Source organism: Cynoglossus semilaevis, chromosome 20 (assembly GCF_000523025.1).
Source record: "Cynoglossus semilaevis isolate Cse_v1.0 chromosome 20, Cse_v1.0, whole genome shotgun sequence".
Lineage (NCBI taxonomy): Eukaryota > Metazoa > Chordata > Actinopteri > Pleuronectiformes > Cynoglossidae > Cynoglossus > Cynoglossus semilaevis.
The window spans coordinates 11830833-11857411 of NC_024326.1; the positions used below are offsets into that span (position 1 = coordinate 11830833).

The window sequence follows — 26579 nt, forward strand, 5'->3', positions numbered from 1 at the left end:
TCAGGATGTTACTCAGACATTAAAAATGACACATTTCAATGTGAAACTGTCAGAATCTCGTACTGAATTTAAACTTCCTGTATGGAATTAAACATAATCTTAATGTAGACTTAATCTAGATTTAAAACCTCACCATCAAAATACTACAATAGTCGACATTTGATTGTGGATTTATAGAAAAAGGTTTTCATCCATATCTGGGTTGAGACCCACCGTTTGACAAGCACGGACTTAGAAAGAATGCATTTACTGCTTTTAAACATTAAGGTAGAATCCTGAACTGTACTTCAATAAAAAGAAAACAATATTTAATGACATATGATTAAACATTCTTCCAGACTTCATGTAAATGATTAATCACACAAGCATAGGATTCAACTTCATAAAGTACGGTACTCTTATTAGTGTATTATTTTTTTTCTGTGACACGTCAAAGACTGCTTCAAAATTCCTAACTTTTTTTTTATCGTATTGTTTCTTAAGAACAAACTGTTTTGTATGACTCATCAGGAAGAGCTGAATCCTAGCACGTCCCTGAACACGACCCCTCCCGCTCCCACTCTTGCCAGCACTCTGTTATCTCAGTGTAGCATTCACCTCTGGCTACGAGGCAGAATCCACCTTCAGGGAATTTTTCTGGCAACTAAAAGAAAGCAAAACTATGACCAACCTGGAAGGGGAGGGTGGGGGTCAGACGACCTAAAATGTTTGAAGTACTTCGTGCCACAGGAGGTAACACTCCCTCTACCAAAAGGTTAAAAAAAAAAAATTCAGGATGTTACTCAGACATTAAAAATGACACATTTCAATGTGAAACTGTCAGAATCTCGTACTGAATTTAAACTTCCTGTATGGGATTAAACATAATCTCAATGTAGACTTAATCTAGATTTAAAACCTCACCATCAAAATACTACAGTAGTCGACATTTGATTGTGGATTTATAGATTAAACATTCTTCCAGACTTCATGTAAATGATTAATCACACAAGCATAGGATTCAACTTCATAAAGTACGGTACACATACTCTTCACATCTTCTTTTCACATATTCCTTCAAATACAAAAAAAATTTAGTAATAGTTAACATTTCTTCATTAACTCGAGTCTTATTAGCTGGTAATTACTGAAGCAGCTGAGTATAAAGTGTGTGTATGATGGCAGAAGGTACAGAAAATATGTAAATATGCAAAAAAAATATAGTAAATATAAAGTTAGTTTAAAGCTTTGGTAGTGTAGTTGATATTAAAGGTCCAACTTCAGATGCTACTTAACTGTGACTTTAAAAAATGTCAGTAACTGCCAAGTTGAGTTGTTATTTAAGACAGACTTTCTAACTTTATCATCTTGTATGTTCATATGTTCAGGTTTCTCTGACAGACTTCTTTAGTTTGTAGACCATAAACAACCAAGGAGGAATCGTGGAGGGGGACAAAGAGGCGGGGGTATTTGAGGACTGCACATATCCTTTCTGGTGTGCAAAGGCCTCCGAAGATCCTTGAGGTATTTCAGAGAAGAGTGGGGTAAGTGTTAAAAGTTCTTTGTGTATGGTATTCTGCAGATTGACCACAAGATGGCACCAATTCCCACGAATTCTCCCAAACGGAGTTAGATACTGTGTGCCTGTGTTTAAAAAGGGTGATTTTAACCACTGATAACAATTGTTCACAGCTGAAGTTAGTGTTTGTACAATACATACAGGAAGTAAGGTGAGGAATTCATACAATGTCTTCAAACAAAAATTCTTGTTCAGAGAATTAATTCCAGTCTTTTCATTTAAGACGATGGAACTGTTTAGAACCGACTATGGGCCAGTGTGAGCACAAAGCGTGGCAGGCGTATGAATGAAGGGACGATCACAGAGAGCCAGGAAAGATATGGAACCATTGTCAGGAGGAACTTCACTGAGGTGTAATCAGTTACACTACGACCTGTGAATAAACAGATGAAAAAGACTGATAGATGAGTACATTACCAAAAAATAACTATAGGTTTTACATTAGAAGAGAGAAAATAGAAGGTTTTACCATCAACATCTTGTATCCCATATCTCCTCGACAGGTCACTGGTCATTAGAATTTTTCCCGTCATTGACATCAGGTTTTTGTCTTTAAGGTAAAGAGAAAATATCTCAGTGTGGAGGGTTCAACTCCGGTCTGACACCTGACTTGAAAATCTCATATAAAGTCGTGTTTTAGGTAAAACACACTGTGTTTGCTGTCAAGTAAAAAAACACAGAATCCCACCTTTGGCCAAGTTGACGATACACTTCCCACTTAGTTCTGTGGTTTCTCCGTTGGCAAACAGGGATTTTAACTGAGGAAAGGACAGCACACACACACACACACATCAAAAACTGCCAACATGGGCCATACATTTGCTGCGAGAGAAGACCCCACCTCAGAATTTTCAGCTTTTGTATCGTCCAGTATGTACTGAGAAATCAGCTCAGTTTTCACTGCTCCAGGCCACAGGCTGATTGAGGCCACGCCCCTTCTCTTTAGCTCCACAGCCATGTCTGCAGCCAGCCTGTCACACTAGCAAAAAACCCCCCACAAAGACTGGTTTTAAACACTCCTATTGTGTTAAAAAAAACAATTTCTGTGTGTGATAGCTCCTACTTTACTCACCGCAGCTTTACCAACACCGTAGGGCACGTTGAATATATACCGAAGCCCTCCCATGGAGGAAATGGTGACAATCAGGCCTCGCCCTTGAGCCACCATCAACCGAGAGGCATACACTGAGAAGTAATAGTGCCCCCTGTCAGGAAACGGAAGAAAATAATTTTATAATCTTTAACCAGGTTTACTCCGCATGATAAAGTGGTGTGATAGCAGTTTACACAAGGACACAAGTGGAGTAAAGGTCAGATGAGACAGACCACGCATGTTCAGTGTGACCTTTCTGATCCAGCACAAATACATTTTTGTCAAATATAAGTAGATGACTAAGTGGTTTGATCACATATCTGAAAAAACGACACCCACAAAAATGATCGTCATTTTGATGACTTTTTGCACACCCATAACAACTATTAAAGGCATGAAAGAGCTGCAGCTGGTACCAGGCATACTCACTAAACAAGCTTTTGTCTAGGGCACCAGTGTGACTGATCAGTTACCAGCAGCAGAGGCACATTTTCCAGCATGATTGAGCAAGACTGGAGCCAGACCAAATACATGTGTGCGGAGCAGCTGTGTTGTTTATGTAAATATGTACAGTTGTACTTGAGTAAACAAAACTCAGTCCTTCTTTGTTTGTGACACGTCACAGACACACGAGTTCCTACTTTCTGTGGAAAAACACAGATTTAAATTTGCTTATCTAAAAATTTAAACTATACCTCAGGCCTGTGTCGTTGATGCAATCCCACATGGACGGATCAAGTTCCCAGAACTTCTTACCATAATTCTCAGTGATGGTCTGTAATAACAGGTCAATTATGAGGTGATACACGCTTAAAATACTCCTTATGTCCTTAAAGGGACACTTGTACGTCACAAAACAGTATGCCAGGTCAAAGGTCAGTACATACTGTAATACTTACATGTACTCCAGCATAGGCATTGTTAACCAAAATGTCCAGTCTGCCGTTCTGTTCTTGTTGGATCCGTTTAAATAACTGTTGAATGTCTTTGTCTTTTGTAGAGTCACAGACGACTGGAACACAGTTCCCACCCCTCTCTTTCACCTGAGGACAGAAGAAAGAGCCACATGAACCACCCACAGTAGATGGCGCCCACGGTCAGACACGGTTCACCTCAGTGGATTTGGCATCCTGTGTGAAGGTCCACAGTGAAAATGTCACCTGCACAGCCGTTTGGTTCAGAGTCTGCTCCTGGCGCCCTGTGATGTACACGGTGGCCCCTGCCTCCGACAGCTGTAGAGCGATGCCCCTGCCGATGCCCCTGGAGGCACCTGTGACCAAACACACCCATCCGGACAGGGACATGGTCTGTGTGATGTAAGTGACAGCGTTAGCCCAAAGGTAGGATGTTGCGTTACTCTGGTGGATCAGTTATCTGATCACAGGTTGACTAAGGCTGCGGGTTATGACACAAATGTTACAACCTCGAATGACAGTGCAAAATTTACTGGAAATCTGTAATCAGTTATTTATGGCTGTCCATCCTCAATAGACTAGATTTATTCATTTACTCTGTGTCTGTACTTAAAGGAAATATGAAAGAATAAAAATATGAAACTTTAATTTTCTTAATTATGTAATAAAATACAAAGAATATCAAGGAAAGTTAACAAGATATTCAGTCATTAGCATCATTGTATACATGTATTTAAGTGTTAAATAAAATACACAAAAAAACCCAACAATAATAGTAATAATGCCTAGTATTATAGAAGCAGCCACAACAGTTTACGGCAGTTGGACCTTTTCCAGGATTTTATAACCCAGTACTATAAGACAGACGACACTTTACCTTGAAACTCAGAAAAAGCTGTTGAATTGAATTATTCACCGGTGAAAACGGACGAGATAATTTAACTACAGATTATCCGCTGGTTGTTAGAAAGTGAGACACCGCTGTCACGACCTACAGAAGACACTTCTTCTAGTTCGGTACTGCACATTCACGTTATCAACGGCGTTAGAGCAAAGACGTAGATGTAAAATAGTATCGCGAGAAGGCGCGAGACGATAGTACACGATTAGTGACGAAAGGACACGAGTGAACTTCGGCCCGGGAAGGCATTCACATCGTATTGTCCAATGAAGGGAAAACTTTGAGCAAGAGCCACTAGGTGGCGCACCTGCCGTTGAACTATAGAAACCCACACACTGTAGAAGGAATTTACATGATTTTAATTCTGTTTACGCTCAAGTTATCACAGTGTAGCGCTGTTTTAATGCGTTTTACATATACATTATATCAATTTTGTAATACATCCTAGGAGAAATGAGTGGTACAGTTTGATTTCTCCAATCATGGAGGAGAAATGAGTGGTACAGTTTGATTTTTCCAATCATGGATCGCATAAGATGAAGTCATCACTGTGCAATGTGTATCCTAGTGGATCAACAGTCCCTCAATCCTTACCATTGTGTGTTTTAGGTGCTTATGGCAGGAGGCCATGGATGTGACCACAACCTCCACCAGGATTGGCAGATCTGAGGCCAGGTGAGTTGAAGTGATGTTTCCAGAATATTATTGTGTGGTTGAATTAATCATCCAGTGACTGTTGTCTCCACATGAACAAAAGAAACAGAAGAAAATGTACAGCTGTCCCTTATTCATTGTGGTGTTAGCATTAACACTGTTGATAGTGATGTGTAAACATTTAATTGTGCAACAGACTTTCCACTGTAAGTGTAATGTTGGCAGTGCTGTGGAAGTGAATACTTTGTAGCTGCTGTTAAGGAAAACCTGTTTGTGTTAACCTGTGGAACAGTGACATGTTCTTCTAATCTGCAGGTTCTTCCAAGCTAGTACAAAGAGGAGTCAAAGGTCGTTTTGGTCCCATCAACTGTGTGGCTTTCCACCCTGACAGCAAGAGGTAAATGACACCAACACAGCTTTTTATTGTTCCAGCTCATTCTTGTTCTTCCATTAGTTGTGCCTCCTCTATTGTCGTCAACAGTGCAGTGGAGGAGAAGACTGACATGAGGTGAAGGCCTTAAGTGCCTGGTGGTCAGGTTGAGTGAAGGAGTAACTGAAGGATCACTTGTTTTACCGATTTCTGTAATTATAGTGACATTTACAAAAAGAGTTAGTCATTTAAAAAAAAAAAAAAAAAAGTGTTTTTTTTCTAAGTTTAAGTTTGTTTAGCAAGTTACAAGCAGTAAGTTAAAAACCAAACCAGAATACATAAAATGAATGAAATAACTTACATCTTTTAATAGCAAAAACACTTCAGTTACAAAGTCCATAGATACACATTTAATACAAGTCAAATTACATCAGTAACTCAAGATGGCAGCTCACATTCAACAAAGGTCCCATCATCAGGAGTGGAACAGCTTGGTTAAACCTCTTCTTTTGGACTGAAACAAGATGAAGACAACATTCAGTGCTCTCAAGATGGCTACACCATGTCCAAAGTGTTAAACACTAGCATGTTACAAAACACTTCAATTAACCACTACAATCAACTTAAGTAAACCACTCATTTGCTTTGTGTCAGTACTTAGAACTAAAGAATTTCACATTCAACAGTAACTACATGAAACAAGTCAAGAGGTCAGATACTTTATTTGGACCAAGTCAAAAACAACTCTCCATCTAGCACAAAGTCCTCACCATGACACCTCCATCTTCTCTACTTTCACTTCTACAAAGTAGAAAAGTAAATGCAATAAGACTAGTTGTTCTGGCTGTAGTCAATCATTCACAGGTTACCTCTTCTTCTTGTTTTCCCCTTTGTTGGCAGCATTCCTGGACCTCCTCACAGGTTATTCTTTTTTCCATGAGCCCAAACTAAACAAGAAACAAACATTACACTGTTAAAGGGCAACATTCAAACTTTGTGGCCTAAAAAAAAAAACAAGTGTTCAAGTGAACTAAGAAACGCCAGCTGAGGGGAACATGTGGATATTTCTCAACATAAAAAGGCTGCAGTTTTAACAAAATGCTAAAACGCTTTAGCACCAGTGAGGTTATTTCATACCTTTAGTGAGGTTCAATCAGCTGCACACTCAAAGACCACTGCACTCAGCTGGTACATCTCCATTACTTTGGCCATGATCTAAACTCAAGACACACTTAAAAAAAACAAAATAAAAACTTGTCCACAGTAAAGTTAGGGGGGAAAAAAAAAAAAAACAACTAAATCTCACAGTAAAACAGACTTACCGGTTGGTTTAAAGAAGGCTGCGTAGTATTTCCTCTTTCCAGCCCTGATGTCCTGTAAACATTTCACAACACTCTGTAATGCTATCTAAAAGTTTCAAAACAAAAATCTCGAAATGTTTTACTTGAGCAGCTTAAAAATGACCAGGACGATGTCGTTCACGTAACCGAAACCGGATGATTTGGACTTCTTGGCGTGGTGGAGTCAACGGCCCAGGTGAGGACGACATGGATCTGCTGCTACCCCTGAAGGGATTTACTGAAGACAAACCATCTACACAGTCAGCAGAATACTGCTACTTACCATGACACATTTGCCTCCAAAGTGAAGAGACCCAGAAATACGTACCATCATAACAACAGCAAACCTTTTCCTCTGTACCTCCACGCAGCACCATTTTGCCACCAGGAAAGGAAGGACTGCCATTTTCTTCTGCTTTTAAAGGGCACAGCAGCGCCTCGTTATCCAATCACAGGCGACATCCACAATCCACCAGGTGCAGGGTCATTAGTTTGTTAATGGGTAGACAGTCACTGCACACTATTGTCAGTGCAAATAAAGGAAAATTCCAGCAACTCTTATACTGAATTATGCTGCAAATACTGATCGCATCAAATTTGTGCAAATGTTACAAAACATGGCAAAGAAACGCAATGCATTATTTGCGTCTATTTGTCATAATACCAAGGATACATTTTAGATTTGGGAACTGAGATCTTTTGTCTGCAGCTTTGTTGAATTTACTGTTGAGATATAATGATTGCTGCCGAAAACTGCTTGTGCTGCTGCAGAGAAAGGGACGCAACTGGTAAGTCTTATTATTGTGAAAAAATGCAAAAATAATGTCCCAGAAATACCTCAAAATGCACATTTATGCTGTAAAACATGCTGCCAAGTAAATAACTTAAGCTAAAAACTGCAAAAAAATATTTTACCTGCATATTTCAAAATCTCACCAAAAACAAGAGCAGAGGGTGAACAGAGGAGACGCCTGAGGTGCTGCGATCCAGACCAACAGGCCTCAGACCCAGGTCATTATATGTTCTTGTCTTGTGACCACCACAAATGTGAAAGTATTGTTTTATTTATAAAACTATTGACATTTCCAATATTTTGTCTAAAGTCACAGTAAAGTTTTTAAGAGAATCTTTGTGTGTCTTGTTTGACATTTTACTGGAGTAACAGATCATTCCAGTATTTACTGTTAGAAGAAGGTGAAAAGAAATAAAATCAAAATATAGGACGTAAATCCAAGACATATTGTCCTTGAAATGTTTAAATGATCAGGGATCAGCAGCCATTTCTGGTTAAGTTGTTGACAGTAAACAGGCAGGACAACACAAGCAATTTTAATTCTAGCAGGTTTACTGGTCTGTAGATGTAAATGTGTAATATGTTTTAGTAAAAACACATTAGATTATTGTATGAATGCCTGAATACAGGCTAACATCTAACTGTTAAATTATTAACAATGTATTATTAATATGTGAATGTCTTGATGGGAAATATTCCAGAAATCATCTGGAGCAATAATAAAGGGTTTACTGAAAAATACAAATAACAGTTGATCAAATATTTTTAACCTCCATGATCCCCTTTATTCAGACCTATTTTCTCATTATATTCTATTATTTGTCTAATTAAAAATGATTTCTTTAGATAGAACCAGAAGTTCGTTCCTAACAACTATTGTAATGTTAATCACATTCACATTTATTTCCACGGATGCTGCTCGTCTGGCTCATAGGGGAAAATAATGCACATAAGATCTCTCATAAGATGTGTTATTTTACAATCACGTATTGGATAAACAATGGGAATGTTACGAAGTAAAAAAAGGTATAAATACAAATATATGATAAACATAGAGCCTGCTAAATATTAAAAAAATAACTGTTAATAAATAAATATCGCAGTGTTCTAGCAATTAGCTTGTGCACAGACACAAACGTGGATTTACAATATATTTACACTTATAATATCGTTATATACACATATAAACTACATAATTAAAGTTATTAGTTTTAATACATTACTACGTTACCGTGTTTTAGCTGAATAAGCGTCGACATGACGTATATCGTGTATGTTTTCCTTTAAATCAAAGATTTAAATTTCCCTTCCCTACTCATTTAAGGTACTCGCCACCTGGTGACGGAAATTCAGAAGGCACTTCGTTTAAACACTCGCTTTGTAGTTAAAAATAGTTTTTTAAGAAAGTCACTAAAACGTTGATACATGTGAAAAAGTTGCATGAATTTATATCGTTGTTTTATATTTTTAATTTCGCTTTTCTTCTGTCGAAAGATGACTATTTTCTTCATTTTCCACAAGGGCAGTTTGGCGTAGGAACACATTTTATGATGAAATCTTGTCTGGTGATGCGGTCGGTTGTTCGGTTTAGCTCCGCCAACAACAAGGTCCGGCCATTGGGTTGTCTGCTCTGTGTGTAGTTATACATTTGAGCCACAGGAGGGCGCATGACAATAATGTTGTCGCGGGAGAACCCCTGGAATATCCAGGGAAACCCCGTGTCTCCGTCGGCGTCAATTGACGGGCACTACGTTTGTAAATGCTTGTTGGCGGAGCAAAACCGAACAGCACTTTGCTACGGGAGGCTTAAAATTGTAACCATCCGCCAAAACGCCCTATTGAAAATTTCACGAAATAGTCCGTTTTAGTGAAATACTAAACCTGAGTCGATGAGTGAAGTTGCACGTTTGAGCCACAAGAGGGCAAAAACCAATTGGCTCAAGCATACAACCACACAAATGACAAAGACGTAGAAGACCCCGTGTCTTCTTCTCTGGATATTCCAGGGGTTTTCCCGCGACGAGATTATAGTCATGCGCCCTCTTGTGGCTTAAATATACAACTACACACAGAGCAGACAATCTTTTGGAGGGAACTTGTTTATATATGCAGTGGCACGTTTGAGCCACCGGAAGTCGAATCGTTCATACAACCCAATGGCCGGACCTTGTTGTTGGCGGAGCTAAACCGAACAACCGACCGCATCACCAGACAAGATTTCATCATAAAATGTGTTCCTACGCCAAACTGCCCTTGTGGAAAATGAAGAAAATAGTCATCTTTCGACAGAAGAAAAGCGAAATTAAAAATATAAAACAACGATATAAATTCATGCAACTTTTTCACATGTATCAACGTTTTAGTGACTTTCTTAAAAAACTATTTTTAACTACAAAGCGAGTGTTTAAACGAAGTGCCTTCTGAATTTCCGTCACCAGGTGGCGAGTACCTTAAATGAGTAGGGAAGGGAAATTTAAATCTTTGATTTAAAGGAAAACATACACGATATACGTCATGTCGACGCTTATTCAGCTAAAACACGGTAACGTAGTAATGTATTAAAACTAATAACTTTAATTATGTAGTTTATATCTCTATATAACGATATTATAAGTGTAAATATATTGTAAATCTACGTTTGTGTCTGTGCACAAGCTAATTGCTAGAACACTGCGATATTTATTTATTAACAGTTATTTTTTTAATATTTAGCAGGCTCTATGTTTATCATATTTTTGTATTTATACCTTTTTTTACTTCGTAACATTCCCATTGTTTATCCAATACGTGATTGTAAAATAACACATCTAAATAATAGAATATAATGAGAAAATAGGTCTGAATAAAGGGGATCATGGAGGTTAAAAATATTTGATCAACTGTTATTTGTATTTTTCAGTAAACCCTTTATTATTGCTCCAGATAATTTCTGGAATATTTCCCATCAAGACATTCACATATTAATAATAAATTGTTAATAATTTAACAGTTAGATGTTAGCCTGTATTCAGGCATTCATTCAATAATCTAATGTGTTATGATTGAATGCATGTTTTGTAAATGTGTAAAAGTATTTTGCTATTAAAAGAGTAAACAGTTGCTGTTATTTTGTTCATTGTGGAAGTATTCTGGGGTTTTTAAACAACTTTGTAAGGTTTGTGGTTGGTTTGATCAGCAGACGGTGACATTGTGTAGAAAAGAATATATATATATATATATATTTCGATATATATATATATATATATATATTTTTATATATATATATATATATATATATTTCGATATATATATATATATATGTACATTTTACAAATTTTACTTTACAGTGGTGGCTTAGTGGTTGATGAAAAATCTTTTAAATTTTCATCCAAAGTGTTAAATTATAAAATTCCTGGTTCTGTTCTATTTGCTTTTACATTTACTGGCAGTGTAATGATCTGGTCAAATAACAGTCAATTATTAACTGCTGACCGTCAGGCAAAGTTTATTGTTGGTCAGGTTTGGGCTTAAATGACCCATTGCTATATTTATTTAGAGATGCTCTCTGAAAATATTAGTTTTTGACATTTACAGGAAGTCCAGACATCAAACCCTGCCCCCCTGTGCTCGGGTTTGTGTAAAGCTCCACTTAGTTTTTTGTTTGCTTTTGCATAAAATGCTCTTTGTTGCCATTGGATGATTTTGTTTAACTCAAACATAGCTAGGGATATATTAACCTGTTTTGGGCAACTGACCTCATTCCCTAATACAGACAACTACAAACACAAGGACCAAGGACCGGAGCTACAATGACCCACTCCGTTTGGATTCCTCTGCTTGTTTTGTGCACAGCCTTCAATGGCTCTGTACCCAGACATGGTAAGGAACGTCGATCCTCCCCCTGATACATTAAATAAGACAGAAGAAGGATTTTCATGTAATTCACATCCATTTGAAATGTTTCCGTGCCAGTTCATCAAGATCATGTTTCCATCAAAAAGAATGGACACAAATCTGTGGAAGACATCCTTAAAGATTTTCCAGTAAGTCGCCAAGTTTGTGACCTGTCACAGGAAACAACAGTTTGGGAAACTATACATTTTTATTTATTTTTTTACTTGTTTCCATCAGATTACTCTACCGGAGGGAATTGACCCCAAGAACATTAATGCTACTGTAACTAATGATCATTAGTCGTTTATTATGTTAATAAAAGTCATAATTTTAAGCATTACTCTGTATTAATGTAACTGTTTTTTTCTCTCTGTCTTTTAGTTTATTACTCTGAATACCTGCATTGGTGAGTATGTCTTTGCACCCGTGTGTTGCATGTGAGGAAAATGATCTCGTGACTTGCAGAAAATCATTTCTTTACATGGCAGGTGTTATGATTTCCAAACCTTACAATCAGTCACCACTAAAGCTGTCACCTGTTATCAGGTCTGAAGGAAGAGTTGGCGTCAGTTAACAAGCAACTTCAAGAGAAGACTCTGCGCAACTCCCAGCTAGGCAAGTCCTAATGACCTGTGACCTTAAAGCACTGGCTGTTCGTCCACTCTGTTCTCCACTGATGCTGCTGTGATACCCAACAGACGAGGAGGCGTTTGCTCTGAGGCGAGACGTCAGACTGCTGAAGGTGCAGCTGTCCACATGCAGCTCCACCGCCTCGGCCATCACAGACTGTAAGTGCTTTTCACCCGAAACCCAGTACATCGTGCCAGGAGGGTTGACACTGTTGTTCCCTCACAGCCTATCAGATACAACTGCAGAACCAGATGAAGGAGCTGCTGGAGTTATTTGACAGTGATTCTTTTCTGAGTGAGTATTTCCTTACGACGTTGTACTACTGTCACACCCAAATGTACTTGTTTTACTGTAGCTGTAGTTTGCGTAACATTTCTGTCCTTTTTTTTTTTACCAGTTCTGCAAATCCTTTCACTGAACAGAGAGGTGGCAGTATTAGAGGACAAACTCAGACATGGAACCAACTACAGCCAAAGTGAAAAGACACGTGAGTACTGGGTGTTTGTTTGGCCCCTTGTGTTTTTCCAAGTCTAACTGCGGCGGGCTCCCTCAAAGAAGCAACAAACAGTAAACAACAACAGCTGTCTATAAAATCCACCACTGTTCTTTTTGTTCATATACTCAGGTTTTTCAGATCTGCCTTTTGTGTTGCAGAGCTGGAGGATGAGCTGACGGGAAGGGTTAAAGACCTGAACGAGAAGGTGCTGCTGTTCAAGGAAAGACACGGCAACTCAGAACAGAGTGAGGAGCGTTCTTACACTTAGGAAACATTTCAGTTGTGGACAAACTCCTGGTTCATGATGTTCGTGTTCAGTTCTTCAGATCATCTCAACACAGAACGCCATCTGGAAGTTAGAGCAGGAGGAATCGAGAGCAGGAGAAGCTGGCCTTCAGCAGAGCAGGAACATGACTGGTAAACTGACACTGAAACCCACACCCACACCCACACCCACACCCACTCGTGCCACTACCGTCACCCTCAGACGTCTTGATGCATCAGTTCTACAGATGAGGCTGAGCGGACTGATTTTTGAGCTGCAAGGACGAGACAACAGCAGCTCAGCACGTCAGTACATCACACACACGTCTACGTGCACTTTTCTTCACACCAGCAGAACGCAGCGTTTACTGACACTTGTTCTCTGGTGAACTTTCAGTGCTGGATCTGATTTCTGTGCACAGTAAGATCTCGATGATACAGAAGCTCATCAACGTCCACATTAAAAAATCCAAGAGGATCAACGACGGTGAGGCCCCAGAGAGCCTGTCCTAACATTTCTCCTCCTGTTCAACATCTGGTCTCATCCGACTCATCACATGTTGTTGTTTGAATCAGACTACCAGAGGCAGCTGAGGCAGATGTCTGAACTCCTTACAAGCAAGATCAGACTTTTGAATCGTGACGAGCGAAATACAGAACTGAGTAAGTGTTTCCCTGCACTTCCCGTTGCTTCGGCGGCAGCTGCGTTTGTGACCTTCTCTTGCTTTTTTTCTTCAGCCAATGAAATTCTAGCTCTGCAGAGACAATTGATGGATCTGAGAGAGCTGTCAAACGCTGCGAGGACTGAAACGGAAATCAAAGGTAAAACAGGTCCAAACTGAGAGTCACACTCAATGAGTCACCTTTGTGGGACGTAGTAGTGAAGTCATGTCTCCATCTGTGACAGCGCTGAGAGTTTCTCTGGAGGTGGAGAAGAAAAGGCTGGAACACATACAGAAGAAACTGGAGGAAGAAGATTACACACAGACACAAATGCGTGGGTACTGCTTTATCACAGCAGAAGGGATTCCCAACCACTCTGCACAGGGGAAATAGTACCGTGTCACTTAACTGTTCTGAAAACCATTATCCATTTCCTGCAAAAATGTGTTTGTTCATATATTCTGCAGTGACAGGCAGAACAGTTACATACTCTTCCACCTGGTGGTAACAGATGGATATAGAACAAAAAAAAGTGACTTGAAAAAGTGAGCTGTTGTTGTCACTGTGTGTATCTTTCTTCAATTCATGTGAGTGTAAGCAGAGTTGTGTTCAACTAAACAGGCCCAGGTTGGACGCTCAGTGAGTAGGTTGCCAGTAAATTGATTGTGGAACTATATTGGCTGACTGGGGTCAAAAGGTTAAGTTGCTAGTTGCTCTTGGCTAATTTAACCCAGGCTTTCTTCCCCCCAGTGATTAAGATCATCAACATGATGAAAGAGCTGCGAGAGCTGCAGGCGCTGCAGAAGGATGGCACACGGAAGAAATCAACAAGCCAGAGCAGCAGTGAGTCTTTAGCTTCTGATCTTTTTTACCTTTTCTCACCTGGTAGGTTAAATCAAAAAGTTTTTGAAAAAATGAAATATAGGATAGAAGATGGACAACTGTCTTAGAACCTTTTGACTTAGTCATGTTCTAATTACAGACATGTCTGTCATGATTTCCTAGCTGAAACTTGTCACGGAAAAGCTTTGAAAAAACATTACTGTGTTGTTTTTCATCAGCCCTTCAGACTTTACTCGAGACCAAAGAAAGAGATTTCTTCAAGGCCCAGGAAAGGATAAAAGGTGGTTCTTTTTTGTTGTTGTTTTTACAGTATCAGTAAAATTCATTTATTTTCACTGAAGCTCTAAACCTTCTCCTCCTGACTTCCTGTTGACAGAGCTGGAGAGGGAGTTGCAGCAGAAGAGTAAAGAGTCTGCTGGATTAGAGGAGAAATACACACGTAAGAAAGGAGTCTGACTCCAAACGAAGGCTCTGCGGCGTCAGGTGTGATTTCATGGTTTTGTTTTTGTTTCCGTTAGAGGCGAAGAGTGAATTTGAACAGAGGATCGCGGAACTTCACACGAACGGAGATGCTAAAGAAGCACTTGGTGAAGCTCTGTCTGCAACACAAGAGAAATGTTTGCTGTTTATAATGGAAATGTTTCAATTCTTTGTTTGTTTTTGTGTGTGTGTGTGGTTAGCTCTGAGTGTGATAAATCTCAACAATGAGCTGAGGAATCTGAGAGAACTGATGTCTACGGCAGACACTCCTCAGAAGAAAGAAGGTAGGTATCCACAGTGGATGTTTGACCTGCACTTACACTGAATCCCAGCAGGGTCATTAGAAATAAAAATGTTTTCCTATCAGTTCCTGAATCTGCGCTACCAAATAAATAATTTTCCCCAAATGTGGATAATTTCCCGTAGCTCCCTCTAGTGATAAACTCGGAAACATGATTCCCAGTCGGAAAAAAATTAGGTGGAGTCACCTAAAAAATACATTTCCCCTACCAGTTTAAATGTTACTTTAAATGTAGTTGTACTGTGTGTGTTTGTGTGTGTGTGTGTGTGTTTGACTGATGAATCTGTTTATTCTGTCTCTCAGAGTTGCAGATGAAGCTGAAGGGGAAGGAAGAGGAGCTGAGATCTCTGACTGCAGAACTGAAAAAATACCTCTCTAATCCTGATTTGAGTAAGTGTAACGGTCAGGCAGAAAGGTCACCAGACCCTGTGTGGGGTCAAATGTACTGCACTAAGGGCAGAAAAAATACAAAAAAAATTTAATTGTAGAAATAACAAATCTAAGAAACATTAATACACATTAATAAATCCACCATCACTAACAACCGTCTGAAACTGTTTGTTTCAGTTTTAACTATCATTCAGCTCCAGAATGAGATCGCTGACCTCCAAAAAAACAGTGATGGGGACGCAGGTCAGCGACTTAAAGGTAAGTGAACTCCAATAGATTATTAAAAAAAACATGTGAATGTTTTGATATATTATATATATAATAATAATAATAATAACAAACTCTTCTTCAGAGATGCTTAGCAGAGTGGATGGACTTCTCGGTGAAATAGAGAACGAAGAAAAGCTTAAACACAGTGGGTGTCAACACGTCATTGTTGAACTGTACATCCTTACAGTACTCTGCCAGTATTACTGAAGTAAATCTGAAATAACTCTGCTGTGTCACTCAGTTCTGAAAATCATGCTACTGCAGAATCAGGTGGAACACCTGCAGAGGCAGCTGTCGCTCCAGCACAACATCACAGCCGCACAGTTGACAGGTGAGCTGCCTGCTCTGTTCCTGACTTTATGTCTTTAATTGACGTTTTTTTTCTTTTCTCACAGAGTTAGAAAAGGAGCTCAGTTCCAAGCAGGCGCAGCTGCAGACAACTGTCACTGAGCTGAAAGAGACCGATGAAACAAACGCCAGACTTAGTGAGAAATGAAAAACAAACCAAAACAATTTTTCTGTCAGTGTATGGTTATGAAATGTATATCAGTTTTTTTTTCATCTCTTTTTGTTCCTCAGTTATGGAGCTCAGTGACCTCAATAACAAAATGAGGAAACTGCAGGAGGAAAAGCAAAGCCAGGGAGAAACAGGTCTTGTGACAATTAACAGTGAGTGGATTAATTATCATTGATATTGAAATAAAAAAAAGAAAACCTGTGTCTGTCTCGAAAGCTAAAAGACGTGCTTGATTTTCAGAGCTGAGGCAAGAACTGCAGGCTCGTGAGGAGCAGCATCGTCGAGATCAGGACGAGATCGTCGGTCAGTTCAACCCTCACATTTAACTAGGGATGTCCGATATTAACCTTTTTTGCCGATATCCGTCCCGGATATTCCCGAGGGGACGGAAGTTTGTCTGGTAATAGTTATTTGTTTATCTGTACAAACCACTGTATGAGTTGCTGGCACCAGCATTCACCATACAATCCACTGATTATTAAAATAGATTATGAAATGAGCTTCAATGCTGCCATCTAGTGATTTTCACTTTTATATACCTAGGAATTGCATTATTTTCACTTTTATATACCTAGCAATTGCGTTATTATCGGATGAAAAACCGATAATGATCATTACAGATATGACATAATTATGCTAATATCGGTCTGCCAATATATCGGACACCCCTACATTTAACACGAGAGTTACAAGAGAAACTGTAAACATTTTTATATTATGTGTGACTGTACAGCTCTACAGAAGAGGCTGGAACAGACAGAGACTGAGTGTGCCAACCACCAACAAAAAATTAAAGGTGAGTTTACGTCAATACAAATGTGACGTGCAGCAATGTAAACTGCTCAGAATATTATTACAAGTGCGATACAACATGAACTTCTGTTCGTAATCTGTCCTTGTAGATCTGGAGAAGGACCTTGATTTGAAAATGGGAGAGCTAATCTCTGGAACTGACCATATCACTGCTCTGAGTGAGTGAAAAACATCCTGCTGTTATTGACAATGGAAAAGGTGACAATTGTTCAACATGGAATGTTAGCCTTGTTGTTAGCCGCCCCGTGTGGAGTGAACTGAGGAAAGGCAATACAACTGGTCAGAATTCAAAGAAAGAAAGGGAAGCTTGAATGCATTCAAGCTTCAAATCAAAACAGAGATCACACAGCTGTATCCACACAGCATGTTTACGTCTGTCACAATTGTGAAAAGTCAAATGAAATGAAATTAGCTGTTTTCTCTCTGTCTCTCCCTTCAGTTGTTCAACTTTCTACACTAAACCTGCAGCAGGGGGAGTTACAGACACAGCTGCAAACCACCGAGTCCAAGTCAAAGATTACAGGTTGGTGTCGGAGCAGACGTTTATATTGATGGATGATCTACTCATTTATAATCATGTACACATTAAAACCTTTGCAGAGCTGAAGAAACGACTAGAAGAAAATGTTAAGGAGATAAAGAGAATAACAGATGAACTGAAGGCAAAAAGTCCCCAACCACAAAAATGTACGTTCAATGTGCATTTTATCAGCTGCAAATACTGATGTTTATATTTTCTTATGGTCATAACACTATTGGTTTGTGTTTTTAAGATGATCAATTCATCTTGGATTAATGTTCAACGCTTCTGCGCTCAGTTTTACAGATACTTGCAATCCAGACAATGATTAACACGATTTCAAACACAGCAGTGAATGAAAGCGATTACAACAGGATAATAGGTGAGTGAAGCAGAGCTGAAAGTTGCAGAATGTAAGTCATTATGTGTCTAACCTGGAGTGACGCGTCTGACCCGCAGCTCTTCAGGATCATCTCAACATGTTGATCGAAGAAATGGAAGGTGAAAACTCTGATGTTACCAAACAGAGTGAGTTTTCTTCTTCTTCTTTTTTTTTTTGCGGCGCAGTGATTTGGAATCACTACAATAGTGACATGTTTTCCTGATTTGATCTCCTAATGTTCATCTCATGTTTGTGTCCTCCTCGTCCTTTTAGCTCTGAAGATATTCACTGCACAGCAAGAAGTAGCAAGACTGCAGAAGCAAAAAGAGAGAGAGGCCAAGGCTCTGTTAGAGAAAATAAAAGGTGGAAACGAGGAAATCCATACAATTTCCTTTTTTTTTAAATTAAATAAAATTGTTATTATTAAGAAAACATTTATTTCCTCTTAAGGCCTGGAGAATGAACTAGAAGAAACCAGAAACCAGATAAGGGAGAAGACTCTAATTCTGGAGTCCAGTGACAGCAGGATTACTAATCTGTGTAAGTTACTGGACAGGAAATGGGTTCAATCTGGGAAAAGGTTTTTATTTATTTATTTATTCATTCATTTGAAGCGATGGAAATTATGGAACTTCATCAGAAGATCAAACCTTTGGAGGATGACATATCAATTTTGAAAGAGACACACGAGGAGAACCTCAGAGGTAGAACTGAAGCTAGAACGTGAAACAAATGTACCTGTATGATTTTTTTTCACTGAATTCTGACTCTTGTTTCAGAGGTTCAGAAGAGGCTGGATCTGACACAAGCACAACTGGAAGACAGCGAAAATCAACTGAAGAAGGCAGACGCCAAGACTTTTAACCTTTGTAAAAAAGAAATCTATTGATAAATGCATCTGTATTTCATCTTTTTTCAACACAAATGAACGGTTCATGTGTCTCTTTGTGTTAGTAATGGAAGTCTCTGATCTGAGAACACAACTGAAGAAGACTCAGAGGGAGGCGTCCAGAGCAGCAGGCAAAAACATCAAAGGTTTGTTCACGTCAACATTTTCATGACAGTGTTTCTGCCTCCATGACAAGTCTTTTTTTATATTTATTATCTGTACTGCTGGAGAGGAATACTTTCATCTTAGAGTTATCTTCTTTTTCCCAGAATTGGAGCAAAAGCTTGAAACACAAGAACGAGAGAACAAAAAAATGGAAATCGCCAACAAAGGTGAGTCCTGCAGGGTAGAACACAGGTCTCTGATCTTACATCTTTTCACTAATAAATGGAAGATTCCTTCCGTGTGTCCTCATCAAATCTTTCTTCCTGTGTCAGAGCTGATCCTGGAAGTCAGAGAACTGAAAAAGTGCTGCAGTGATAACAGCGCCCACTGTGGAGGTTGTTGCTCTTTCACTGCATTGATCTGTGTTGACACTGGGTTATTTCATACATTTTGAAGGTTTAAAAAAAAAAATTCAATCGTACTTTCCCACAGATTTACAAAGACAACTTCAGCAGAGTCATAATGACGCAGAGCTCATGGAAAAGCAGCTCCAGGACCAGGCCTCCAAGCTGAGGGAGGTGGAGCAGGAGTTGGAGAAGGAGAAGAAGAATGCTACCAAAAACTTTGAGCAAAACCTCCACGGTGCGGCCATGTCTTTGTTGTTCAAACTACAATGCCCGATTTTTTATATTTGTGATCTGACGAGTTCTTTTCATTTTCACCTTCAAACAGAATTAGAACATCAAATACAACAGCATGTGACGTTTGCTGAAACTCTGCAGCAGCAGCTGCAGCAGAGGGACAGTTTACTTTCACAGATGGGCGAGAGGATGGACAAATGTACCAATGAACAAAAAACACTGGACAAGAATTACAGTGGTATGTTAAAGGTCTAACAGTTCAGATTTTTCACGTGTTCACTGTGAGTTTGTATTAAACCCTTCCTGTCCCAACACCAGAACTCCAAGCTGAGAAAAAACGATTGGAAAAACTGGTGGAAGGTAACAATCACGGTCAACACAATGTGACATCACACCATCTGTAAACAGGTCTGTTCTGACCCTGTTCCATATCCTCTCCCCAGATCTTCAAACCAAGCTTAGTGTAGTGGACAGTCAAACTGTTCATGCAAGTGAGTGATACATTTTCATCTTTGTCTGTCTGTCCTGATCAGGGATGAAATATTCATGATGGATGTGTTTAAAGTTTTTTTGTTATTAATACATTTTATTCCCATTTAAGATCCATTTTAGCAAGTAGAGCTAATTCCAAGCTAAAGATGATTGTTGCCTGTCTTTGATGTACATTTGCTGAATTGTAGTCTAGTTTCTTTTTTTTAATTGTGACAAACCATTGATCGGCCGTTGAAGTTGGTGTGTCTACAGTTGCTGATTTCTCCATTTACAGGACAAATTCGATTTGATCCAAACACTGCACATCCGAGAGTCACCCTGTCTCGGGACTTCACAGAGATAAATACTGTTGACCAACCACAGAACGTCCCTGACCACCCAGACCGCTTTGATGTGATTCTGGCTGTCTTGGGTAAAACTGACTTTTCATCTGGGAGAAACTACTGGGAGGTTTCTATAAGTGACAAAAATTGTTTCCACTTTGGAATGGCCAGCGCATCTGCTCCGAGAAGGGGAACATCTGTGTTCAGTCCATCAAAAGGATTCTGGACTATAGTTCTGACCAAAAATGGCCTGTACAGAGCCTTAGACGTCATACCCGTCTCCCTAGACATTCCGGTAAAACCTCTGATCATGGGAGTTATGATTGACTACAGTAAGGGGCAGGTCTCTTTTTACAATGCTGGGGCCAGAAGTCACATATACACATTTCAAGGCCAGCCGTTCACAGAGAAAATGTTTCCTTTTATTAACTTTTGCGTTGAACCCTCTCTGCAGCCTTCTCCGATCATTTCAGTTACACCTGGATCAGTTGATTGGCTTAAGTCTGTGTGATGAATGCATGGCATCTTCTTCCTATGATGGGTTCTCTGATCACTACTTCAACACTTTTAAATAAAACCAACAAGCCATAGAGACAACAATTCATGTTCTTTAATTATTGTGTACAAAAGGAGTATTGGTCTGTTTGAAAAAAACAAAACAATCATAACAAAAACATCTGGAGCATGATGTACAAAAGTATATATGTATGTTAAAAAACAAACGAACAATAAAAGCTCATCTTCTTGATTCACCTGCTGTTCAGTCTCTTCCTGCTGTTCCCGCCACACAGCTGTAAAAGTGGGAAACAAACGCTGGATCTCTCTCCTCCAAGATGTGGAGGAAATTATTCCTCTCTTCTTCTCCCCAAGACATGAACCACTGAGTCCAGAGACGCAGCTGACACTCAAAGATGTTTGGTAGATGGTCTTTAACCTGGTCAAGGTCCAGAGAGAAGGAGAATGGACATTAATATCACATGGTCTCACCAACACCTGTTTAAATGTTTAGAATGAAAGATCAGACATTAGGAAAATGATTATAAAGGAATAATAAGCTGACTAAAATAAGGTTAATGATGATAAATATACAGAAAATAGAAATGAGATAGTCATTGTCGAGAAGAAATTTAAAAATGATTATTTGACTAAATGCAATCCAAACTTTATGATTGACTGACGTTTTGAATAATTGATTAAAAACAAACAACACTTGGTTCCAGCCCAGATTTTAACACATGTACCTGCAGAGTACTGAGCGAGTCCAGTAGAGTACACACTTTCCCCGGAACCGCTTTACCGAGCAGGTCCTGTAGGAACCGCTCCCTTTGAGAAGCGGACCACCCCTGGAACCAGCTCAGCACGCATCGCTGCTCCTGCAGAGTGACATAGGAGATGGGCTCCGGTTCTTTGGCCTGACCTACTGTCTGAGAAGCGCAGGACAAGTTCTCCAGGCTGGGTGGACTGGCTCCTTCTTGAGGAACAGTAGGGAAGTCATTGATACTTAAAGCCCCCGGGCTGCCGTTCCAGCGTTGGGTTCCCATTGCTGTGTTGGACCTCCGAGACTAGAGGTGATAGTGAACTTAAATCTGAATTCTGCACAGAATATCCAGAGTAATCACTATCGTCAGTGCATATAATTTAACGGTAAAATGCAATCATCAAACCGAAATCACCAGAGATTCTCCTTGGCTGGAGAAGTAAACAGTAGCGTCGATGCTCTCAAACACTGGATCAGAGCATGTGCAAAACACGGCTCTGCTTTTGAAGTCGAATATTCCTGACATTAATCGGTGTGCTGAAAACAAGCTGAACATTATAGTGAATCTGACCGAGCTGCAAATAAATAATTGACGTCATATCCGACTTTTATTCTCGTTCGCGGTTGTTAAATAACCTTCCTAAAAACCGTTACTGCCCCCAACTGGTAAAACTGTATTCAACCCCTGTCCGTGATAAAAGGCAAAAAGGACTTAATCAGTAGAATGGTGCACTAAATTATTTTTTTTATCGTTGAAAACAACAAAAAGTTAAGACGAAAAAACTGTGTTCAGCACACTTTAGTGTTTATCTTCAAGTCAACTTTTCCCCTCACCCTTCGTCCTCTAAAATAGTTAGAAACGAAATGTCCTTTGTTTTTCAACCCATCTTAGATGAGCTCAAAGGCAGCGAACATTACGTATATATTTAATTATTGGACGGATCTAGATCCAAATTTGTTTATGTACAATCAGTAGTTAACGTCGAAAACACTACAAATCATGTTCTCTTTACTGCTCAATGAATGTAAAGGTGTAGTACAAACACCATCATTTTGCTTCTTAATACCATAATAATAGACGTTCCAACATTTCTGGAAGTGCATATTATATACAATCAACGTACTGTAAGATCGTGGATTTTTAATTAAATAAAACACAAGAAATGTAATGCTAATTAAAGTTTATAACACGAAAAAATAGGCAAGGTATCTTTAAATCCTATCTCAAACCAAGTTGTTCAAACAGTTTCAACAGTGTTGTAAAGGGTAAAGCTTGCGCAGATTTTGCGCATTTTTCGCATTCAAACAAATACAATCTACGAACACGGGACATGGTGTACATAATACCAAATGTATAAGTGGAATTGGAAAGAAATCCCATTTTTGTGCCGAAATAATTAAGAAATATGCGGGTTTTGTTTATGTTGGATTAGGAGGGAAGTAGTCGGCGATGACGCAATGTAGAGGAAGGCGTCGCTCGTCGCTTTGGCTGGGAACTGACTAGAGGAACGGAAAATGGCGGACCTCGAAGATGTTACGCTGGACGGGAGACCGCTCCAGTCCCTTCGAGTGGCGGACCTTAAAGCTGCATTAGAGGAACGAGGGCTATCCAAAAGTGGCCAGAAGAATGCACTGGTCAAAAGACTTAAAGGGGTAAGTTGTACTTCGGACCCTTCGTTAACCATGAGACGGGCAAATGTTCTCCCGAAAGGCCGACAACTGACTATACTGAGCGGATAACAGCCGAGTGAGGTTGTAAACTGATTAAAGGCGTCAGTAGCGCTTAGCTGTTGCGGGGCTCTATGTTCTCCGTGCAGATAAGTTTTCTCCGTGGATAATCAAGGACTTCGGAGAACTTAACCACTAATGTAAAATGTTTGATAGGGGATGTTGTCCTGTTAGCTCGATAGCTACTATGGCTAAGTTTAGCGGTGGCCTTGGCGACAGGCTGCCGCTGCGAGTTTTCCTTTTAACTGCGTGTTTACTATAGCATTTACGGCCTGTTTTCTGTTTTAGGGGCATTTGACGTAGCGTTATTAACTCATTGCGCGGTCAAAGTTAATATCCAACGTCAAAAGTGAATCAACGTTCGACTTAATTTGGATTTGATTTTGTAATAATCATGCGCCAAATGTTTCTCACGCCCACGAGTTGCCGTAGTTTCTCTCTTGAGCGGTTTGTTTACATGGCGACATGTCTTTAACCTTATCTGCTGAACAAAAATTGTCGCCGGGCTTTATGTCTGCAACAATTTGCTTGCAAGTGAAATATATTTGATGCCAATACAAACCAAAGTTTAAAGCAGAAGCACAGTAGTGACCCCATGTTAGTGTACGAGGTATAAAAAAAAACTACAAGCCTGCTGTTGTTTTGGTTACATGCACGTGTAATTCCAAGGAATCGACCGCACATGTAGTTCACAACAGTGTGATGACGGTTTGACATTCAAATTTTTTTTATGTGCTTACATATCATATCAATATGATAATTTACTGAAGCATTAAATCACTTGCTTCTAATGCCCTGTTTTTGTGTGGTTGTTGTTCTGTTTTGCCTGAGTTGTTGCCTAGGATGATGTGACATACTGTGACAATAAAGTATAATGCAAATGGTTTACGTCGTTGTTGGCAGCTGTGTATTTCATTTTCCATTTCAAATGTAATGTAATGTTAAATGTAATGTTGTTATCTTTACACTTGAGGTGTAATAAAATTGTTAATCTTGTATGAAAGTAGTTTTATTTTTTAATTGTAATCTCCCGTAACAACCATGTGAAACTTAAGTCGTTATGGGGTGCCGTGCAATGCATTAATAATGGTCTTAAAGAAGTTTAAATTCTGATTAGAAAACCTTTTCTGATATGGCCAAGTTTAACTTAGAATTTCGTAATTGTAGTTCTGCAAGTTTTTCTGGTAGTGTTATCCACTTATAGTTGTATGTCATTTTTCTTTGAGTCTGTACATGTTGATTGTCTTTTTGACTCCTAAAATGAACTGTCTCTCTGATCACCAACAGGCTCTCATGCTGGAGAATCTCCAGAAGACTTCTACTGCTCACATTGGATTGCAGCCAAATTCTCAAGTAAGTGTCAGAGATTTTTGTTTTTTTGAGTTCAAGTTTATTAATACATGCCTGCTAATCATATCCAAAAGACACTTGTACTTTTGTGCATTCTTGGTATTTGCAAACTGTCGTATAACTGGCCGCAAAGACCTATCCCCAACTTTTTACCCTTTTTTTGTTGTTTGTTTTATTTAGATTGGTGAGGAAATGAGCCAGAACAGCTTTATCAAGCAGTATCTTGCTAAACAGCAGGAGCTTCTGAGGCAGCGCCTGGAGAGGGAAGCTCGCGAAGTGTATGATACAAATGGTAGGAATGGTTTGTATCCCATATTGTAAAAGTACAGTAATGAGTCAAGTGTCGGATCAGTTTCATCAGTTTTTTTTTTTGACCTGCAGAGCAAAAGGACCATGCAGAAGTTAACAATAGCACCTCATGTCCTCCTCCAGCCCAGGTAAGTTACCTTTGTTAACCTCAAACAATATTGAGTTTTTCATCTTCTTCTAATTTTGTCCCAGATATGATCAGAATTTTGAGTTTCCTTTTTTGCTCTTAGCAGGATGTTGCACCGTTGGCTGAACCACAGAAACCAGCAGGCCCCTCTGGTGGAGTGAATGATGGAGAGAGCAACAAAAACAAGGAGAACGACTCCTCAGGCCCCCCTGCATCTGGCTCAGTTACCATGCGTGTTCCTGGAGGTGAGCATCGACCAGAACGAGGATCTACATCCAGTGATGTTGCGCCTGACAGTGATGATGAGGATAGTGAGGATGGAGAGGAAGATGCTGATGATGATGACTGGGATAGTGGCGCTCGAAGAAGAAACGTCCGAGAACCAGCCAGAGCTCCCCCTACGAGACAGAGGTCTGGAGCGTCCTGTCAACCCCAGCAGCAACATATCCCCTCCCTTTTGTCCCCTCAGCTCCGGCAGCCTACACCCCCACCTTCCCCACCTCCAGAGTTGTCTTTTCCCTTGCCTGACACCCCTAAACAGAGTCCACCTAGCCCAGATGTAGCCCCTGGTAGGCGTTCACCCAGTAGCTCCAGCTCTGGTTCATCTAGCAGTGGCAGTCGTAGCAGCAGCCCAGAGCCAGAGAGAGGTGGACCCTCAGAGCGCAAGCCTGGGCCATTAACTCTCTTGGCTCGTAAGATGGAGTCAGAGGGTGCCTTCTCTGGAGCAGCTTGGCATGGCGGTAATGGAGAAGGCAATAGGCAGGATAGCAAATCACAAACGGCTGCATCGTTTTTTGGCAAAGGGCCTCCAGACGGGCAGGGCTCTGCCATCACTCACACGGGCAATGTTGCCTTTCCCATTATTCCAGGCACAGACCAGAGTGTCACAGGAGCACATTCAGGCCACATTCAAGTACCAGCGGTTGTATTTAAGGCCACAAAAAAGGGAGATCATGTGTCTGAGGCAGAAAGAGAAGCAGCACTTGAGATGGAAAGACTGGACAAACAGAGAAAATATGAACAGCAAAGGGCAATGGAATTAGAGCATGAAAGAGCTCTTGCGCTGGAGCTTGAGGAAAGACAAAGAGCTTTGGAGAGAGAGAGACAAATGAAACAGCAGGCCTTAGAAAGAGAGGAACAAGAAAAAGCTCTACAGAGGGAGCGAGAACTTGCTCTTGAGCGTGAAAGGCAGGAGAGAGAACTTGCTTTGGAACGCGAGCAGCAGGAACTAGCTTTGGCTAAAGAGCGGGAGAAGGTCTTAGCACAAGAGAGAGCTCTGGAGCTGGAGAGAC

General features: G+C 39.9%; 4 protein-coding genes and 1 long non-coding RNA gene across 10 annotated transcripts in view; 3 read left to right on the top strand and 2 right to left on the bottom strand.

The window, feature by feature from the left end:
* LOC112488696 (uncharacterized) overlaps positions 1-8364 on the top strand; it is a 10872-nt gene extending 2508 nt beyond the window's left edge. Inside the window, exons 1-5 of one of the 2 annotated variants that reach the window (XR_003053047.1) lie at positions 3393-3526; positions 3652-3991; positions 5076-5141; positions 5436-5517; positions 6943-8364. This is a non-coding gene — a long non-coding RNA (uncharacterized LOC112488696). Of the gene's footprint in view, positions 1-3392; positions 3527-3651; positions 3992-5075; positions 5142-5435; positions 5518-6942 lie in introns of those variants that run through there. The other variant, XR_003053046.1, reaches the window with a different exon arrangement.
* Positions 955-4829, bottom strand: dhrs1 (dehydrogenase/reductase (SDR family) member 1). Of its 3 annotated transcripts, XR_003053045.1 has the most exons (10): positions 4443-4815; positions 3812-3958; positions 3551-3694; positions 3347-3426; positions 2631-2763; positions 2400-2537; positions 2247-2316; positions 2028-2108; positions 1700-1931; positions 955-1623 (listed from the first exon to the last, which is right to left on the bottom strand). XR_003053045.1 is itself a non-coding variant. In XM_008334742.3 (9 exons), the coding sequence occupies exons 2-9, from the start codon at positions 3953-3955 to the stop codon at positions 1795-1797; spliced, it is 927 nt and encodes a 308-aa protein (XP_008332964.1). In that variant the 5' UTR covers positions 3956-4046; positions 4443-4829; the 3' UTR covers positions 955-1794. The 3 variants fall into 3 exon arrangements, 2 of the variants coding, with proteins under 2 accessions (XP_008332964.1, XP_008332963.1); XM_008334742.3 differs by having other exon boundaries at positions 955-1931; positions 3812-4046; positions 4443-4829; XM_008334741.3 differs by having other exon boundaries at positions 955-1931; positions 4443-4814.
* Positions 8365-11320: 2956 nt separating the features above from the next.
* LOC103396593 (intracellular protein transport protein USO1) lies at positions 11321-21263 on the top strand. Its single transcript, XM_008334737.3, has 45 exons — positions 11321-11481; positions 11575-11645; positions 11734-11778; positions 11878-11902; positions 12043-12111; positions 12195-12284; positions 12352-12420; positions 12524-12613; positions 12781-12867; positions 12941-13039; positions 13127-13192; positions 13284-13373; positions 13463-13549; positions 13625-13708; positions 13794-13883; positions 14300-14392; positions 14611-14673; positions 14769-14831; positions 14911-14979; positions 15073-15156; positions 15477-15563; positions 15741-15821; positions 15916-15978; positions 16075-16164; positions 16229-16318; positions 16413-16502; positions 16591-16653; positions 17084-17146; positions 17253-17321; positions 17603-17686; positions 17764-17850; positions 17982-18065; positions 18143-18211; positions 18339-18428; positions 18516-18605; positions 18680-18769; positions 18845-18934; positions 19020-19100; positions 19224-19286; positions 19392-19454; positions 19552-19701; positions 19792-19938; positions 20019-20060; positions 20144-20191; positions 20467-21263. Exons 1-45 carry the CDS (start codon positions 11412-11414, stop codon positions 21024-21026), a joined length of 4038 nt encoding a protein of 1345 aa, XP_008332959.1. The 5' UTR covers positions 11321-11411; the 3' UTR covers positions 21027-21263.
* Positions 20880-22708, bottom strand: c20h14orf119 (chromosome 20 C14orf119 homolog). The gene is made up of 2 exons (XM_017042262.2): positions 21757-22708; positions 20880-21449 (listed from the first exon to the last, which is right to left on the bottom strand). Exons 1-2 carry the CDS (start codon positions 22054-22056, stop codon positions 21276-21278), a joined length of 474 nt encoding a protein of 157 aa, XP_016897751.1. The 5' UTR covers positions 22057-22708; the 3' UTR covers positions 20880-21275.
* A 423-nt stretch (positions 22709-23131) lies between these two features.
* Positions 23132-26579, top strand: part of acin1a (apoptotic chromatin condensation inducer 1a) — an 11565-nt gene continuing 8117 nt past the window's right edge. Inside the window, exons 1-5 of one of the 3 annotated variants that reach the window (XM_025066128.1) lie at positions 23132-23426; positions 24789-24854; positions 25032-25143; positions 25233-25288; positions 25394-26579. The exon at positions 25394-26579 is cut by the window's right edge and continues 797 nt beyond it. In XM_025066128.1, coding sequence (XP_024921896.1) covers positions 23289-23426; positions 24789-24854; positions 25032-25143; positions 25233-25288; positions 25394-26579 — 1558 coding nt within the window. In that variant the 5' untranslated portion in view covers positions 23132-23288. The remainder of the gene's footprint in view (positions 23427-24788; positions 24855-25031; positions 25144-25232; positions 25289-25393) is intronic. The other 2 variants (XM_025066129.1, XM_025066127.1) reach the window with 2 other exon arrangements.